Raw genomic sequence first — 20141 nt, 5'->3', positions numbered from 1 at the left:
ACTACCTCAGAACCTTGGAAGAAATGTAAAATATGCAATGGACGTAAAGGAAGTAGAGGAAATCTGGGATTTTCCAGCTCTTCTACTAAATATAACTATTTAGCACACCTTACTAGTTACCCAAATGATAGAACAGCTAAACCACTGACTAAAAAAAAAATGGTGGGAGTTGCCTTTTAAGGAAATATCATGCTGTGCTGGTTAACCTAGCGGTGGAGAGAGGGAAATAGCCTTTCTTATGCTTTAAAGAGGGGCATAAGCTCCCACGCAATGTAAGAGTAAGAGTGATAGCACGTTGTCTGGCGTTCCTCCACTAAATCCAAAGGTTTAAGTCCGCCATACAGAGTCATTCACTTTGATATTCTCTGAAAAAAGCTAGTCTGTTGTGTAGCACAGGACAACATTTTTAGAACCAAAGGGTTAAATCACCTATCTTTCAGCAAGTGCTTTAATTGCTATGTGTTTTATCATCATGTAGCACTTGTGAGTCATTTCACAATTTATACCCTAACTGAAATGTTGTTATATGATATAAGTAACAAAATCACATACAGTTATATCTGTAACACTGTCGAGTTGCCTAGTATTGAAATATGTTTAACCACACCATGACTCTGGGTTCATATATCGCACATTCATATTTATAGTTAGGTTAAAATTGACTATTTCATCTTAGTAAAGTATAGGCATGTGCCATAACATTACTTTGCTTCTTTACTTTCTTCTTTCCTGCCAGAATCCTGACTCCACCAAAGTGCCGGAACATCTTAAAAAAATATTTTTTCTCTTTGAGCATTAAATACAGCGCTGTGTACAGTAATGTAGGTTGACACTGACAAAAACTTTGTTTTATCTCATTTTGTTCCAATAAACTAAGTCGTTTCCAGACTTGGAAGCTGCCGTTATTATCAGCATGTGATATAGATCTTTCCCTGTTCAAACCTCACACTAAGCTGACTCTAACCTTGTTAGGACACATACAAATTATTAATACGCAGCTGCCTTAAAACATTATGAAAAAACTAAGACTGCTTTAAAAAAAGAAAACAGCACAATTATTTTGAAAATGTAGGTAATTAAAAATGTAGGTGGGATTTCCCCTTTAATCGTAATTAAAGACTGAATTCCCATTTCATGATTTGGAAGCGGCAAGGGACTACAACTAAGCTTCGTCAACAACTTGCTAATTTCTTAAAATCGGAAAAGTTATTATAATGTTACACTGAAAGCACAGTTGTTATACCTTTACTTGTGTGCAGAGCAATTCATCCTAAACTCACTTTGTCAAGATACAATTTTCTTCTAAATTCTTCGTTTTGTTGTTGTTGTAGAAACAGAATTTGATGGCAGGTAAGAACCATTCAGTCCATCTAGTCTGCTCATATAGCTACTAAGGTCTCATGAGTGCAAATCGAGGGAAGCTCTAAATCGGAGTTTAGAGAGCACTTGTTACATAGGGTAGATATATTGACTTTTTTTTTTCCTGGACATATCTCATTTTTACATGTTGGTGAACACAATCCAGTAAGAAGCTCCTTTTTAGCTGCAGCAAAATACTCTGCAGAAAGCACCTTAGATCTGTGTTTATGGCAGTCGTATTTGCAGGTGCGTGTGAACTGATGTGAAAATATCGCTTTATAAATGCATGTGGTTGTGCCTTTATGTGTCTACGTATATCAAGGTAGCCACATTAGCAACAAAGCAGTATCTCTAATTCCATGACAAATACAACGATTTATTTTTATACTGACTTGTCTGATGTGCTGTGTGTGGACATTCAGTAAGCTAACTAACTGGTGTATTGTTGCATTGGAACACAAACTGGCTTTGCATGATGGCTCCAACTTTGTCAGTGGCTTTAATTGACCTCACAAATAAACTTTTGGGTGATAATATCAATGGATTCAGTTTTTGGTCACAGTGCAGCCCGATCACAGGAGATTCTGGCCTTTTTGGTGGAAAAGGAGGAGCCTTATGGACCCATTCTCTCCTTGAAAACTTCAGCGGTCCCTTCATAGCATAGCTCTTTAGGGTGACCAAAAAGATCCAGCCCTTCTGTAGTCTATAAGGGAAGAAGGCAGAGGCATATCTCTTGGGGAAGTGGCTCCTCAAAATATTTCTGGGTCTAGCTTTCCACAGTGGCTTTTAGCACCCCCACTTCTTCACATCCAAAGCACCTCAGGCTTCAAAGAAAAGGATCAGAAGTTTAGAAAAGAAATGAAGTAATCCTACTCAGCAGCCAATGTCTTGCTAATGCACTGCGAGTATGTGTGTATAGATATACATGTATGGAGGGGGCCTTTTCTATCAGTGTTCCCACAGGAGATGTATAAACCTGATTAAGCAATTTATACACTTCTGTGAGTTTAAGCATCCCATATATTGCAAGTCAGCATTATAGATGGTATTCACAACAAGTAAAAATTCGATGTGTCCAACAAAATTATGGCTGATATAGCAACCATATAGTCAGTAGGGAACTTACTGTTTTTGACTCGTTATTTTAATGCATTTACTACCTTGGCGAGTCACAGCTGGACCTTGGAGAAATGTAATGGACACCCCAAATAATAACTCTACTGTTAGATAGTAATTATGACATTTCAGTTGTACTCAGACCATAGAGACAAACAGGTCCTTAAATCCTTATGCCCTAAAGGAAAATGATTCTTTAAAAAAATGTGTAATAGTATGTTGCTATACTATTTCATATAGATATGAGATTATCCTAATTTACTATACATTAAAACACAGGTAGGGTATTTTACAGCCCTAACTGTTTGGGAGAGGATATATAAGAATGCAGGACCTGTTTGTGTGTCAGTATAATTATCCTCCTTCATTCAGTCTTTGTCACTCATATGCTAACCTTGACTCTTTAGTGGGGGGAAAGCCAGTATGGGGCTGCTATCCTTTAACACTGACTGCAGAAACTTCCTGGCACTGGCAGATGGTGTGTGAGTCACAACTGCATTAATTAGCAGGTATTTCCTGCATTTGGAAGCTCGAAAGGAGGAGGTAAGTAATGAAATCTAGTTTCACAAGTGCTTTGAACTAAATCCAGAAGTGTGAAACTTGCACTTGCTGGCAAAGGACACATTCACCAAACGTGTAAGCGTGTGTATTTAGAGAAAAAAACTAAATAAAACAACCCATGTGATTACCCATTCAACATCAGGGAAATATACAATACCTGAATTATTTTAATTTGCAAAGAAAATGATTAACACTCATGGTCTTAAATCTATAAGTAGGAGGCCTAGTAGGAGGCATTTTCTCATCAGCACCAGCAGCATCATCATCATCATCATCATCATTACCACATGCATCCCAACTGTCCTGTTTCCGAAAGATAATTCTTACTTTCAGACACTGTCCCACCAAGCTGGTTCACTTTTGTGGACGGTGGAGATCATGGGCCGGGTTATGGAGATCAGACGTAAAAATTGATCATGGTACCTGAATCACAGCACTCTGCTTCCCTTTGGGCCATTAAAGCTGTGCTCCAGGATGCATTATATCCCAGCATTCTGTCTCAACACAACCAAAAATAGTAAGATAACTCCATGGATCTTCTTCCCCACCATGCCCCTAACCTCACTCCCACTAGCCTCCAACATCAGTATCCTGATTTGGGCATGTGAAATGTTGGGGGTATATCATCATCATCATCATCACAGAGTAATTTGAAAATTACAACTTTATGCATACTGATAGTGATTTACAGTCAGAAGTGTTTGCTTATTGTTAAGTAAGGTATCTAGAATTATATGACACTTTCCACAGTTTTAACTTTGGCAATTACGAGTTGTTGGACATTTACCATTGATTACAGGATTAACAGTAAGAAACATTACTCATCTTTAATGTTCGCAAACATTAAATGGACCTGAACAAATGTATATGTTTGAAAAGGTTATATTATTCATTAAAGAATAAATTAAATAATGCTCAATAAATCATCTTTACGTTCTAGACCCCGATAGTTATAACTAATCACACATACCTTTCAGGTAGAAGGAAAGATTAATTAACATTGTTAGATGTGTATTAAATAAACAGCCAATGCCAGGTCCTTATTCGGCAGGATAAACACAAAATTAAGGAAGACCCTTCCACGCCCTGCACTCACAAAATGCTGTCGCACCTCTGCAACATTCACATTCAACTCAGTTGGAGTGGCCAGGACAGGCTGCCATACATTCACAGTCACCTCGGTCTTCAAAGTAGCTTTAAGAGGTGCCCTTTTGGAAATTAATTTTTTTGTTTTTGTAGAAGTGCTTTTGTAGAAGTGACCAATTATGGAATGTTCAAATGTTCTAACTTAGACAATTTGTTGCATTTAATATTTCTTACATAAAAAATACTAGCAAATAAAAATAGATCTTTAGTACTCACATACCTTGAAATAATTCAGATTTAATGACCCTGAAACCCTGTGGCATTGTAAACGGATAGAATTGTTCTAATACCGGAAGTGTCCATGTTTTTTTATTAAATGCTAATTTAAAAAGATGCTAATTCATAATGGCAGTTATAATACAGTGATCTTTTTTTTTTTTTTTTTTATTTCAGATTGACTAATTTGAAAGAAGTTCCATGTTCTCAGATTTTTTCTGCAAGAGCTGTGTGACAGCACTCATTTGCAGCTGTTTGTGAGATGTTCATTTCTGAGTGGCACTGAGATTTGAAAACACTTTTGAATTTCACAAGTAAATGAAAACATTTGTTTTATGACTCAATATTGCACATTTCTATTAACACTTAGCAGGCGTCTAATATGCCCCGTCTGGTTCATCTACGCGTTCATAGTTTATTAACCTTCTAATTTCTGAGTCCTCTTCAATGTTTTCCACACCAGAGGGTAATGCTTCTGGGAGATAATGTTGTAAGGACAATTTAAAGTTTTAAGGTTTTTACAGCAGGAAAAGATGGGCAGAGCAGATGTGCTGAACGGTTCTTCACTGCCATTAGATTCAAGGGTTCTACGATATTACTTACAGATGAGGCCGCAAGTTTCTAATACAGTGAATAAAATTTGAAATAATTTAGTCTGTAATTGGCTGTTTTAAAATTACCTCTCATGCGAATAGACTAGATTAATTTACCCAATTTCCAAAATAAAAATGTATGGTAACATGAAATGTGTGGAGTTTGAAAATCTTTTCCCCCAATATTTATGCCAAAGACTGGTGTTTTTTTGGAATGATAGTCACTGAATTCGCAACCTGGGAAACTGAATAAATATGCCTTTTATTCTTTTTAGGTTGTGTGCTCCCCTTTCTATATATTGTCTTAGTTGTGCAAATTCATAGTTTCCAAACAAACCTTAGGGTTGAGCAGTCCCAACTTCCACACAGGTGCTTCCTTAAAGGTGTCCAGAGAAGGCTTAAAATTGCTCGAGAGTCTTATTTGGGCAGTGGTGTAGTTGGGAGGGTCAGGGGGGTCATGGCCTGCCTACAAATTACTGTGTTCCCCATGTGCCTCCCCAATTGAACCAGTACTGGGGCTGAGTACCTGAATCTTAACCACATAGCTCTGAATGGAGACTCTAAGGTTAAAGTATACTTTAGTCCCAGAGTCTCCATTCAGGGCTATGGGCCAGCTGGTCCCAAATACAGGGAGCGGTAGTCCCTCCTGCTAATATACCAAGCACTGGGATATCCCGGCACTCAGCACCAGCCTTGTACCATCCGGGGTCATGTGACCTCGCATTATGAGAACCTGGTCTGCCCCCCCAGGCCAGCCCGAAATTGCTCACAAAGGGCCAATCTGACCAAGACCTGTATGAACAGTTTTGGACTGGCCCAGAGAGGCAGGAACAGAGCATGAATCATGTAACTAGGCAATTTGTCTGCTTGCGAGAAGCAAAGTAAATCATGCAGCTGAGCCAAGGAGGGGTGAGTGAGGGAGGGAGAGAGAAAGTGGGAAAAACATTTTTAGGTTCTGTCAGGGCATAAAAATGCTGCCTATGCACAGTGCATTATACTGTGCACAGGCAGCATTGCGTTTAAAATACATATGTAATGTCTGGTACTCCAACTGCCTGGTATCTATACCGGGTAGCCTGGAGCTAAATGCTGTTGGGCCTCACAGCACCGCGTGACCTGCGTGCGAGTACGGATGTGTATGTTTGCATGAGTGTGTAAGTCTGTGCAAATGTGAGAGTGTGTGTACAAATATGCACCAGTGAATATGTGACCGGGGAGGAGGAGCCAAATATAATAATAAATAAGATGAACGACGGGGAGAAAGAAGAGAGATAATGAGATGGGGACAAAGAGGAGGAGAGAGATAATGAGAGAGGAGAAAGGAGAGATGGGTGGAAAGAGGAGAGGTAATGAGAAATTGTGAGAAGGGGAAGAGAAAAGGTGTGTTTGTATGTTACAGTAAGTGAGTGTGTGCATGCAAGTGTAAGTGTAAGCCAGGGTGATTATGTGTAAGGGCAAGTGTGAATGTGCATGTGTATGTATGCGTTCCTGGGGAGGGATTTGTGAGAGTGTATATGTGCTAAATGCTCTGTATGAGCTGCATTTAGCTGAATACATCTCCTGCTCTGTTTAGACCCCAGCTAAATGCTCTGTAGGAGCTGCATTGAGCTGAATATATCTCCTGTTCTGTTTAGACCCTAGAACACATGTAAAGTTCTCTCCTTTTTTAAAATTGAAGCACTTTCCTATAAGTGATTGACACAAACAGACACAGTAAAATACTTACACATTTACTAACAGACACACTATCATACCCACGGTAACACAGTGTGACCAGATGAAAAGTATGAAAAGCAGTCCCTAGCTCTTATGCCACGCCTTTTCAACAACCCCAAACTCTTTTCGGTCATTTTATCTGTTCTACTATTGATTATATTGTTCTCCTTTCCTTTTTGCCTGATTGGTCATCTTATTTCCCTCCCTGTTTATTGGATTGGTGGTTTATTTGGAAACCTAATTTGACAAGTTATCAAAAATTATATCCCTGAATATGTTTTTGCAAATATTCATCCAGTTGCTGTTTAAACAAATAAATAAGCATACATTCACTAACACACAGTTTCATTCTTACACACATACTAACACACCTCTATCTCTTTTGGTTCAAGACAGCTCTTCTGCTGCCTGCTCCCTTCCGGCCCTCACACTCTGCTTGCATCTGAGTGCCATGAAATGGTATCATCTCCCGTGCTCAGACTCAGTCAGCATGTTGGGACTGAGGAAGCACAGGCCAGCAGTATACAAAAGTTTGTGTTGGTGGTACGAGGCAGCAATGCGGGGCCTCTGTTATGCAAAGTACAGTGCTCCTAGGAACCAAGATTTCTTGTCGCCATGGCGACTTGGCACCTGGGGTTTGTCAATACAGATTCTTCACCCATGTTGTATACACAATCTAAAAATTAAGAATCTATACAGATTGTTGGCCAAAAAACACCAGTGAAAATATGCTTGAACACAACAGTCTAGGCATCAACTTATCATGCAGGTCTGGACTAGCTGTTGGCCATACTGGGTAAATGGTCAATGGGCTGGTGCCGAAAACCCCTTTCATCAACCTTTGTGGACACACGCTGTAAAGGTGTAGTGTGCAGCCACATGCCTTTGATTTATGATCTGTTAGCCTCAAAGGAGAACTATTGTCATTTATTCTGCACATGGTAGATTTATGTGTGTGCTAGGTTTTTGAAGCAGAACAGCAGGAAAACATATCTAAAGTATTGCATACAGTGTGATTTACCTACAGTTTTTCTAGTTGTGTCACCTTTCCTAGCTGTTCATACTACATTTTCCAACAATTAATTATTATTTATGTACATATTCATTACAACCATTCGACAATTACCGTATTGGTTCGGATATAGGCCGCCCCCGTATATAGGCCGCACCCTAAAAGTTTGGTGCTTTTTTAAAGAAAAAGTTTTTTTCTTTAAAAAAGCACCAAAAAACATGCTGCCACTCTGTCCTCCCCCCCCGAGATATGCTGCCACTGTCCTCCCTCCCCGAGATATGCTACCACTGTCCTCCCTCCCCGAGATATGCTACCACTGTCCTCCCTCCCCGAGATATGCTGCCACTGTCCTCCCTCCCCGAGATATGCTGCCACTGTCCACCGGAAGTTGTATTGCGTAGATGTCCCCCGCCGGCCCCGCAAGACACCCGGGAGTCTGCTCCGGTAAGTCCGGGGGAGGTGCAGAGGTAAAACGCATCGTGTGGACCCCGTGCCGGGACCCCCCCCCCCCGTGGGAAGTGCTGGCAGGAGAGGCTGTCTGAGCGTATCGGGGAGTAGGATGCAGGTCCCCTGCACCGCTGCGGGGGATCTGTATACTAACCCCGCTGCCTGCCCAGCGCCCGGGACTGCATGTCCCGGGCGTCGGGCGCTAGACCCCGAATATAGGCCGCACCCTACAGACTTAAAGTGGGGGAAAAAAGTGCGGCCTATATTCGAGCCAATACGGTAACTATTTTTTTTAAAGGTATACCATGAGTGTCACGGCAAATTTATCTCTCCATTCCAGTACTAATCTTGTGAGTACTGAAATACCAATGAAGCACCAGTTATGTAAAATTAATAAATAAAAAAACAATAAAATAAAAAGAAATCTGAGGCAACACACCATTGAAAAGAACAGCACATATTAAAAAAAATAATCAATTTTCAATTTTTTTCAGGCTCATAGTCCCAGCTTTTCCATTATGTACATGCGGTCTTCAGGGAATGGCTATTATTTTCTGAGCAGAACTTGTTCGTGATTTTTTTTGCTTTGTTAATTTTCTGGCACATTAACAGAAATTATTATTTGACTAGCATAGTTTAGCATTCCAGTTCAAAATATTAAATTGAATTATTGATAAACCACAAGTTCTCCTACTTTTTATGGATTATTATTTCCTGTCTATAAGATATATTTTACAATGTTAAACAATAGTTATATGTAGAAACATAGGATTTAACAGCAGATAAGAACCATTTGGCCCATCTAGTCTGCCTATTTTTCCTGATGTAAGGGGTTTAAACTCCTATCAGTCTTTGGTCAGGTCCTACAGTAAGGAAAGCTTTATGTCTAAACCATGCTTGTTTAAATTACCTTACTGTATTAGCCTCCACCACTGCTGCTGGGAGAGTGTTTCATTTATACATCTAAGCCTCTGGCCTTCTACTTTTAGAACACGGCCTCTTGTTCTAACATTGCTCCTCCTTTCAAATAAGCTTGTCTCCTGTACTTTGTAAATTCCTTTGACTATTTAAATGTTTCTATTGCACCCCCCCTATTCTTTCCACTAAGCTATACATATTAAGACATAACCTTTCCTGATAATTTCTGTCCTGTAAACCACTTACCATTTTTGTAGTTCTCCTCTGAACTCTCTCCAATGTGTCAATAACCTTCCGGAGATGGGATCTCCAGAACTGTACACAATACTCTAGGCGAGGCCTGCCCAGACATCTATAAAGTGGCGCAATGACCTTATTTTTCCTACTACTAATGCCTCTGCTTATGCAACCCAGCCTTCTGCTAGCTTTTTGAGACACTTTATTGCATTGTCTGCTTACCTTTAAGTAATCAGAAATAATTACTCCTAACGCCCCCTCTTCTGTTACTGACAGAACAGTGCCACCAATAATATATTCTGCCTTAGGATTTTTACATCCCAAGTGCATTATTTAACATTTATTAATATTAAACTGCAGCTGCCACACTTTCAACCATTCTTCTAATTTACTTAAGTCATTCACCATTTGCGTTGTTCCACCCGGAATGTCTACCCACCCTGTTGCAGACCTTTGTATCATCTGCAAAAAGACCATATCATACCATTAAGACCTTCTGTAATATTATAAATATAAATATTAAATAATGCAGGTCCCAATACTGATCCCTGAAGTACTCCACTGGTAACAAGTCCTTCCTCTGAATATACACCATTAACTACAACCTTCTGTCTCCTATCACCCTACCATTGGCTTTTCCATTAAAATTTTCTGGCATCCATACCCATAGACTGCAATTTATTTATAAGTCTTCTATGAGGGACATTGTCAAACGCCTTACTAAAATCTAGATAGGCTATATCAATAGTTCCTCCCTGGTCTATTATCTTAGTTATCCAGTCCAAAAAATAAATTAAGCTTGTTTGACAAGATCTCCCTGTAGTAAACCTGTGCTGTTTCTCATCATGCACACCATTTACTTAATATTTAACAATCCTATCCTTTAGCATGGTTTACATTAACTTGCCAACTACTGATGTAAGGCTTACTGGTATATAGTTGGCTGAGTCTTCCCTACTACCTTTTTTTGGGGAGTGGTACTACCGTTGCCAACTTCCAGTTGTCTGGAACTACTCCCGTCATTAGTGACTGGTTAAATAGATCTGCTAGTGGTTTTGCAAGGACACGTCGAAGCTCTTTTAATAATTTTGGGTGTACTTTGGAGAGTTTAAGTAGAACTTCTTCCTCTGTTAACCCTATGTTTCTTGGCTAATAAGGGTCCTTCACCATCATCTTCCTGTGTAAAAACAGAACAGAAGCTGGGTGTCTAGCTTCTCTGAGCCAGCCCTGCTCTGATCAGTGTTCACTCCAACGAGAGGCCGTTGGTCTTGATCCGATTAATTTTCACTCCAAGGAGAGGCTACTGGCCTGAGGTCTAGGCAGCAGCAACAAGTAATGTGAATCCTGGCAGGGCATAATAACCGATCAAATCCTGTCCCAAGATAAGGCTGGTCAGAAATGGTCTTCATAGAAAACTTGTGACATGGAAACAAGGCCAAGTAACTTAACTATTTGCGACAACACAGGAACTAGGATGCAGAAAAATGGTGTGGAATATTAGGATGTGAGGACTATGGGTAATAAGAGGTTAAATGTATTCTGCATCTTGGTGATAAAAGTCTGATGCCTAGGAGGAAGTATGTTTCTGTAGAACATCCTGTAAGATATATGGTAGGCGCATTGGTCAAATTAAACAACCAAATCAGGTGGTGAGAAACTGGACCATAAGTGTAGACTAGGAGTAAACTTCAGGGCAAAGGATGCCTGCTTATCATTACTGAAACCCATCCATGTCATACATATTAATATTATGCAAGTTAAACGTGTTACCTTTTATAGTAAAAAACAGATTTATTCTAATTGTGCCAACGTTTAGGAATCGTGTACTAATTTTCTTTTGTGATCAATTTATAGATATATATATATAGTGAGAAATTGTAAAGCTGTTAGAAATGTCTGCTTTTGTGCAGGTCTCCCTCCAGCTGCTTATATCTGGAATAAACTTTTATACATTCAAAGAAGTCTAGTGGTCATCACAACTTTTGATTTCCACAACAATGGTAACCGGTGTTTTGGACCTGAAATATTTGGCTGCAAGTGTACCTAGAAGAATTGCTGTTTTGAAGGGAAAATGTGATTTTGTTTTTTCTTGTGTTCACTTTTGCATTTTGTTACATGATAAAAATAAAATATGTTTATAAAAGCTTTCTTATTTTACAGCATTTTCTCACCTGCCTAAAACTTTTGTAACATTAGAATTAGTACTGTAACATTAGAATTGTGGATGCATTCAGTCCATTCCCAACTCATACAACAGGAAAAGTACAATCATCCAATTCTTATTGCAAGCAATGGTAATAATGGTAATAATGGTAATCTTTATACATATCCCTCACTGAGTTATTCATGTGCTCGTAAACCATTGCCCATTTCTAAACCTGCATCAATTTGTGCCAACTGCAAGTGTGCATCAAGTAGTGCTGCTCTTCCATTAACACAAAATAGTGTTCTAGGTGCTTAAGGGTCAGGTACTTTGTGTGGGAGTATACAATAAACACATTCGGCATTCCACTTAGTGTGTTTCATGGTGTTAACACAAAATCATCCCACAGCATAAACAAACTGATGTTTACTGAATGAGTCACTAGCTGCTCTTTAGCTTACTAAGAAGGTTGTTTTTACTGACCTTTGACATCTTCCTTCTTAAATGAAAAATGCATTTTCTCACTAAATACACATGTGAATATACACTGCACAAAGTATATTACTACTTGTTATGGTGTGCGTGTGTGTGTGTATTGATGCTACTATTGTAAAGCAGAATTTAATCTTGTGGCTTCTTACACAAACATGCCATTTCATAACCTTATTGTGTCTGGACAATTCATGATAAATGAGACATCACATTAAGGATTATTAATTATGTATGCCTGTGCTGCACAGGGAAGAATAGATTGAGTCACATGAGTTATGTATTCACCTTATTTACACTGCTGAAGACCCTTTACAGTCATGGTGTTAAGAAAGTAGACAATTATGTTTAGGTCTTCATGAAATGGCTGCTTAATTATATTTCACAGCAAAATATCTTTAAACATCCAAGTATTTCTTAACACAATAGATAAAATGAGAGCTCTAGGTGCTGTGCATGTACATAATAGAGAGTACTACATATGGCCTCACAAGTGTTAAAAAGTCCTTGGGTGCAAACACTGGGCTAAACTAATGGCCATTTTTAATTATGAACAAGTTAGCAACAAAATAAATCTGCCATCTCTAGGATGGCGAGAGTCCGACACATGGGTACAGTTTATTCCCCAAAATTGTATATTCGTTTTTAATGCATATTTGATTTCATTCGACATGGACCCAAATGCAAATTGCTGCATGCATTGATTAGTTGTTGGAATTACAAAATGGATTTGACTCCATGGTTGCCTCTACCGTAGCCAGGAAGCATAACCTCAGTGGCACTGCTTTTGAAGGCAAATCAGCGGAGTACCTTATGTTTCTGTGCAACTTGTTATGTCCTGTTTGTCCATTGAATAGTACTCCCAAATATATTAATACTATATTATTTGATAAGTGATAATAATAATAAATAATCCTGTTTAGATAGGATTCCAGGAAAAGTGACACAATTCTTAAATATTACAGCAGAAAGATTGTTAAGGTTTTCATGCATTGCAAAGACTCTTAAGCACCACCGTTTACACAACAGCACACAACACTATGTTGTCTGAAAGGTTTAACTAGTGTCTTACCTTTAGATATTTGTGATAACAGCTTTGCAGAGGGACTAATGGTTATAAACTACCTCTAGCAATAACAGTCTGCTAGCATAATCCAGGTAGAGTCCTTGAGTTAACAGTATGATTTTAACATAATGTTCGCTGAAGGATCACATAGCCACAAATGATATTCTGAACCTGACCTACCTTTGTTCATATTTGCTTTTAGAAATCCAAAAAGCAGATAAAACCAACATATTGTGGAATTTTCCAGCAACTTTTCCTCTATTAATGCTGATTCCCTATGCCTGAGCTAAAATAGTTTTAGATGTATCACCTGACTTAGAGAAGGTTCAGAAATCCATAGTATGTACACAAAATATGCTGTCACATAGGTATGGAGTAAAATAATTTGTAAGCACCATCTGTTAAGCCATTTTCTTCAAAATAATTAGTGCAGAAATTCATATATTCATGTTTATTTTCAATCACACAGTTTATCATTTAAAAGCCCACAACTTATATTTAACTTAAATATGTGCATGCATTAAGTACGCAAATTCTGCCTACAGAGCACCTGCCATCCCAGCACCTATTGCAAATCTTCATATGGATGTGACGTTGTACTTAAAATGTTAAAACTTGGGATGTTCCATGACCTTGCTTCAAACTATATTTACATCACATACTGACTCCAACTAATGTTTAAAGGTAAAATATGTGGATAATGTATAACAATATCCTATCCAACTATATTGTAGAAACATATATAATTAAAGTGAAAACATTAAACATGAAAGTGCTTTAGGTCTTCTTCTAGAATTAAATGTCCAACATAGAAAACCTTCTTCTGATACCACTTAGGGTTATTCAGGGCACTTATTTCATGCAAGTAAACCTACTTAAGCAAATTACCTCTACCTCCTATTCCGTCCAATCATAATCATGTAGTATTTCATTTCATATTGAATATAATATTAAATGATAAAAAAAAACTTCTTACCGGAATTCACCAATGCCTGCTCCATCACACCACAACCCAAAACTTCCATCCATTCACCCTGGAATTTAATCTCCATTTCAAAAGAGGGATGTGTGAATGGAAAATAACAGTTTACCCATCGGATTTCAATTTCTAAATAGGGAACAAAACATGATTAGCCCCAAGTACCAAATAGGCATTTTGTTTAGCAGTTTCCACAAAAACCTCATAAACACAGTTACTAAGGTTTAAGTCAATAAATCTTCAAACTGGTGGAAAAACACCCATGTCTTCTCTAATCTGAAGAGCAGTTTGTGAAACTCAGATGCTCTGTACAAGCAAATCAATCATACGTCAGAATTGTACATTAAGCAAGAAAATGAAGCAAGAGAACAGCAGGATATTCTGTCATTCTGTAATCATGGGAATGAATGGTGAACATGGAAAGTATTCCTTTTTTCCTAAAGAGTCACATATCACAAGTGGGTTTCTTGAACATTAAAAATGTTGTGTTTTTGTTTAAATACATTGTCCTTAATTGAATGAAAAACATGAAATAAAGACAGATGACAGATGATTATTATTAATTATTCATTATTATTGGAGGTATTTTTGCATTTTGCTGTACCACCATAAATATTTTACAGTTTCCAATTGTATTCGTGGAGAGATAGGAATCGGCGGGGAGACTTGTTTATATTGAACTATACCATCTAACATAAGAATAACCAAAGTTAAAAGGGCACACTTTTGGAAATAAATCATTCAAGAAGGCCTACAATATACGATTCACAGAAATGCTCAAAATTAAAGTAGAAGACAACACTGAAGTCTTAAAGAAGTCAACAGGCTGGTAAAATAATACAAGATTGTTTTTGGAAATAATCCCTAAGCACAGGTCATGGCCTTCTGCACTGCATTAGTTTAAAAAGAGTCTAGATCCTGAAGTGAAACTTCTTAGGGAGATCTTATATAAAGGCGGTGCTTCTAAATGGGGTCTTAATGCAAGGCACCGAACATGGCATGATTAATTGGATGCACAACCATGCCATAAAAAGCAGACTGTTGAGGTATACTGAAGGGCCAGAGGTGTCACCTTCTTGTGCCAAATATTTCCAGGCAACTCAGAAAAGTAAAAGTCACAGATAAAACCAAATAAAAAGAGAACACTTTATGTTAGAAATATCTTAGCGATTTGTTTACTTCTCACTAAGGATGAGCTTTCCAGATGTCTATTTTAAATCCATGACATCTCATTTTCTATTCTTTTTCAGCACCAGAATTTTTAATCATAGACTCAAATAATAAATGACTTTGAAATTCTAAGAATTGTTTGGAAGTCTGACAAACTTGCCAGAAATGTGAATAAAAATTATATACGTATTTACATATAGTAAAGTCCTTGAGTTGAAATGTTAAATAACATACTTCTGGTTTAATTGTGAGTTAATATTATAACTTCCTACACAACAAAAATAGTAACAAAGTGCAGCAAACTAGTAACATCATGCTTGTGGTTTGCTGGTATCCTCCATGCTAAAAAAATGATTAATATGAAAGAACAAGACTAAGATAATGGCGCGTGACATTTACACTTCTTCATCTATTTCATTATGCAAAATAAGTCTATAATTAAGACGAGTGACAAACAACTCTTTTAATTCAGCCATAAAATTATGACCAGCCAGCTGGCTTTAGTTAATGCTTTATTGATAGCAAGGTGTACATCTTAACATGGACAAATGCAGATCTTATAACAAATCAAGTTGTGTTCTACAACTATGATCTATAATCACCAGGAAATAAAAACTGATCGCAATAAACAATGTTAAAAAGACTTTTACTGCTGCTCGGATCACATGTTTTGTTAAGCGTTCTTTCTTCTTTTGAGCTATTAGATTTAAACAATCAAAATAGCTCCCCCACTGGAACGGTGGGGAATCCGGCCTTGCTTTTATTGAAACTACAACAGATATAAAGCAAATTTGAAAGAGAAGATGTCACTTCTGTCCCAGGTAAATCTGCCAATGTTGACAGTTTCATGGCACATCAGCTAAAGTTTTATTCTGGTGAGACTTAAAAGAATACTTTATTTTTATGTTGCTACAAAGTATACCATTCTGTTGACTCTGTTTAAATGTGTTGTCCAGGATTAACCCATTCGCTAACAGTAACAGGCTTTGATAGCAATGCTTGGATAATGCCAATTAAGCAAAATGTTATCCGCAGTGACTGATTTTCTTGTTTAATCATATAAGAAATAGTCAGTAATTTTATAAATAATAAAAAGAAATACACACAGAAATATAAGCAATTAACGGTGAGATATTAGTCTTGTCCAAAAGAAATTCACTACTTTCATGAGTTGAAGATTCAGGATGTAAACCCTTTCTTCAAACCATGCGTCCTTATTATAATATTTGCCATATAATTGTTATGGTATGTTAATAACCTTGGGTTCAACAAACACCACATGTTATTACCAAATGTTCCAAGCATCCTTTTCTACCTGCACATTCCCATTTTCCACTATCCAAACCATTCATGTCTTGTATACCATCACTGCAGAGAGTAATCGTTATCCTTACAAATAAGTCATATCATGATTCATAAAGCTGGGGATGAGATAAAGGTAAACAAAAGAATAAGCCTTATGCATTTGGTGCCAAATGGTACTTAATCATAGGCATATTGGCTCCTCTTCTCAAGCAATTGGTCTTTACAAGGTGGATGGTTAGTTTGTGAGATGTTTTGATAGCTATGTATGTATACCAGTTGCTGTTTTAACCCCTTAATGACAAAGCCAGTACATGTACGGCTTAATGGGTTTAGGGACCGCCCATTATCCTTAAGGGGTTAACCAGTCCTGTATCATACAATAGATTCATACAATAGATTCATGCATTTTCATGTTATAGTTATGCAAATGTCATGCGTGTCATGTGTTTTCCTCAGGATACCAAGCCCCTCAGAAAGTAGGATCACAAGGGGCATAATATTGAACACTACAAACCATGCATTAATATATGTGACAGAGTGTAGTTATGTGTGGCAGTTTGTGTCAAGTATGTTAATGCATGTACAAGTGCATTGGTGTGGGAATAGGAGATTCACCGATGGCACTGCTGGGTCTGCTGGGAAGCTCAGTATTGTGTATTCACTGCCAGTACAAAAATGAAATACTGTACAAAGGTTATTTTAATATTAGAACATAAAGTACTGTGACTTCTACATTCTCTTTGTACTGGCAATTATTACTTGTAGCTTTGATGTTTTATCTAATTAAATTGTAATCTTCTAAACTCTTTGTCTTCCAATCTAAGATGCTATGTTCTTATGAGGGCCAAAGGAGGTGAATGGGGCAAGGCTTTGTCCACTTTGACCAATCAACCCCAAAATCCTATGTCCCACACAGAAACGTTTTAATACATAGTAATTTAGATTGAAAAAGGTCCATCAAGTTTTTAATTTTAAAATCCAAAGTGCCAGTGGTCTCTATGCCTTAATCCTGTCGTGCATATAAACAAGCTTCAAAGGGCATCCTTGTACTTTACAGCATACCAATAATTTAACAAAAAAATTTCATTCAGAACATAGTGAAGAGCTTACATACCATCACCAAATAGATGAGCCATAAGTTTAGAAAGCGTATTCTTCAAGTGGTATTCGACCAGCTTCACGGCTTCCAGGGTATGGCTCTCCTGTTTGGTAGCTGTGCGAAATCCTTGTTCAAACAATTGGCAAGAATCTTTGTTTTCCACTCCAGCAAACAACTATATCAATAGAAAAGCTGGGTCAGTTTTTTAAGGGACATACTGCTTAAACATCTGCATCAAGGTTCAGACACCATTAATCTTTTGATTATCATATTATCATATCATTATAAACAAATAATGTACAGAACTGACATTTCTAGTAACAGCTGAACCATGCGTATGAAAGCTGTAAGTAAGATGAAATAAACACACGGGAGTTGTTAAAATGAATCAGAAATATGGAAAACAGGATTGCATTTCAAAACTCCTAATTTCAGATGAATGCACTAAGGCTCCAGACTGCTACTCCCACTTCTTTGGAAAATCAGACTTTTTCTTTTTACCGCTGATATGCATACACAATATGGTTAAGCAGTATTCTCCTCATTCTGCGACTGCAAGTAAACGATCAGATAATTAAGTCTTCATTACAAGCTCTGCATATTGTACTTTCACAGAGCTGTTGTCATTTCTTTGGCAGTTGCCTACAACAGGACTCGGTGGGGGAGTGCTGGATTAAGAAAGTCTACAGCATGACCTAGGATGGGTGAAGCTTCAAGGGAGAGTTGGTTTAGGAGCTGGACAAGGTCAGCATAGGTTGCAGTGGCAAACAGTGTATTGTTCAGGAAAGCAGCACTAATTTAATGTATACGGCATTTATACAGCTCATTGTTATGCTTACATACCTGACACCCACTATAGCTAAGAAGTGAGTGTTTTCAGCATATTGAATCATGCACAGTTTCTTATTTCAGGTCCATCTGTTCTTAAGACAAAATATGACTATGTCTAAAAACTGGACGAAACGCGTCAGGTGGTGTTCTTAGAGCATATGAAGTTGTTGGCATAATCATTCTATTTGAATATTGAAAACTACGTGACGATAATAAAGAAGTGATTTCGGTCCCAGTTCCAATTTATATGTCTGGAAAGTGAAATATTCTTTGAAAATCTTTGGACTTTTTTGTGAGGTTATTGTGAACTAATTCTTAAGTATTGTACACCATTTCTATTCTACTAGTATTTGCAATCATTAAAATATATAATATAATAACTGATTGTAAAATCTTATATCAATACAAAGTATTCAACGCCAACTTAAGTAAAATGCACTTTGGAGTTCATTGGGCGAGGATTCCGAAGTCCTTTATCACGTGCAAGTTGGAGCATGCTTTCCCAATTTATCCTTGACAATTTTCCTCTCCCTTACCTCTGTCTATTGTTTTGTTGAAACTTGCCATAATCTGTATTTCTTTGTACAAAGTCATTTAGATTGTTGGCCATCCTGGAACCACACTTGTTAACCCAGGAGGCCACCAATATCTTTAATATAAAGTATTATGGGGTCATTATGTAAGAATAACCAAAACAGGGGCCAGAGGGTTAAAAACATTACACCGGCATAGGGAACAAGCATATGTTGAATTAGATTTAAGAAAACATCACAGAAATGAAACGGCTTCATGTGAGAATTGGGCGGTTTTGTTCCAGCTAGATAAATTTGATCAAAAGTCTTGATTTAAATAACAATTCTAAATTATTTATACAAAGTCATTTTTCTGCCAGCTCTCATGGGGCAGAAGAAACAAGAACAAATCATTACTTTTAGAAAACTGAATGCAAACAGGACAGCCAGTGCAAGAGGAACATTTATATCCTAGACTGTGACAAATGAACAACAGGCATGCTCCTTTGGGAAGCATGAGAATAGAAAAGGCTTAATACTGACATTCAGAAGGCCATGTACCATAAGCAGCTTTCTAAATACCTTCCTTGCTTTGGAGATCGATTCAATATATTGTTTTCATAGAAATAAAATAAAATGAGTTTTCCTGACCCCTTACTAGGCACCCAGTAACATTTAAAATGGCCAAAAGGTAGTTTTGTTTTAGGGGTGAGATCAGAGGTGCGATAGGGTCGTTGTTTTAACAAGACTTTTTATGACCCTTGGTGACCGACTGATACCTTTGTATGTAACCAAGCCAGTTACAAGAATAATGTAGTTTATTTACACAATTTTTGTGAAAAAAAAACCAGTATTCCTGCTGCTTGTACACACATTAGGGCTGTGGAACACTGCAATACATTCATTCCCACCAAACATTCTAAACTCCTAAAAAAGAGGGCCATTAGGAGAGAACAAGGACAGAGGGACTGGGTCCCAAGAAGGGACTGTCTGTGTAACAAGTGTCACTTTGGATGTATCGGTTTGGTGGGGGGAAGGGCCAGCCTGCTTTGTAGAACTTTACACTGTCTCCCCTATGGAACTGTGGCCAAGAGAAAAGTCAAGCAACAGAGTTTAAAAGTATGCTAGCTTGGCCAAATGCCAAGCATATTTACTGTGTTCTTAGTGTTCCCTGTTTTACATTTAACAAATTTTACATTTAACAAACTAAACGTATTAACTCTCAG

At 37.7% G+C, this 20141-nt stretch overlaps 1 protein-coding gene across 2 annotated transcripts in view; it reads right to left on the bottom strand.

Annotated features, from left to right (window-relative positions):
- The window catches only part of FARS2 (phenylalanyl-tRNA synthetase 2, mitochondrial), a 147406-nt gene that overhangs the window by 75061 nt on the left and 52204 nt on the right, over positions 1-20141 (bottom strand). For both annotated transcript variants that reach the window (XM_053468219.1, XM_053468220.1), the window contains 2 exons: positions 17588-17747; positions 13996-14127 (listed from right to left, as the gene is read on the bottom strand). In XM_053468219.1, the coding sequence (XP_053324194.1) occupies positions 13996-14127; positions 17588-17747 (292 nt within the window). The remainder of the gene's footprint in view (positions 1-13995; positions 14128-17587; positions 17748-20141) is intronic.

Source organism: Spea bombifrons, chromosome 5, assembly GCF_027358695.1.
Source record: "Spea bombifrons isolate aSpeBom1 chromosome 5, aSpeBom1.2.pri, whole genome shotgun sequence".
Taxonomy (NCBI): Eukaryota; Metazoa; Chordata; class Amphibia; order Anura; family Pelobatidae; genus Spea; species Spea bombifrons.
The sequence above is the reverse complement of the archived record's forward strand: the minus strand, read 5'-3'. Positions and strand labels throughout refer to the sequence as shown.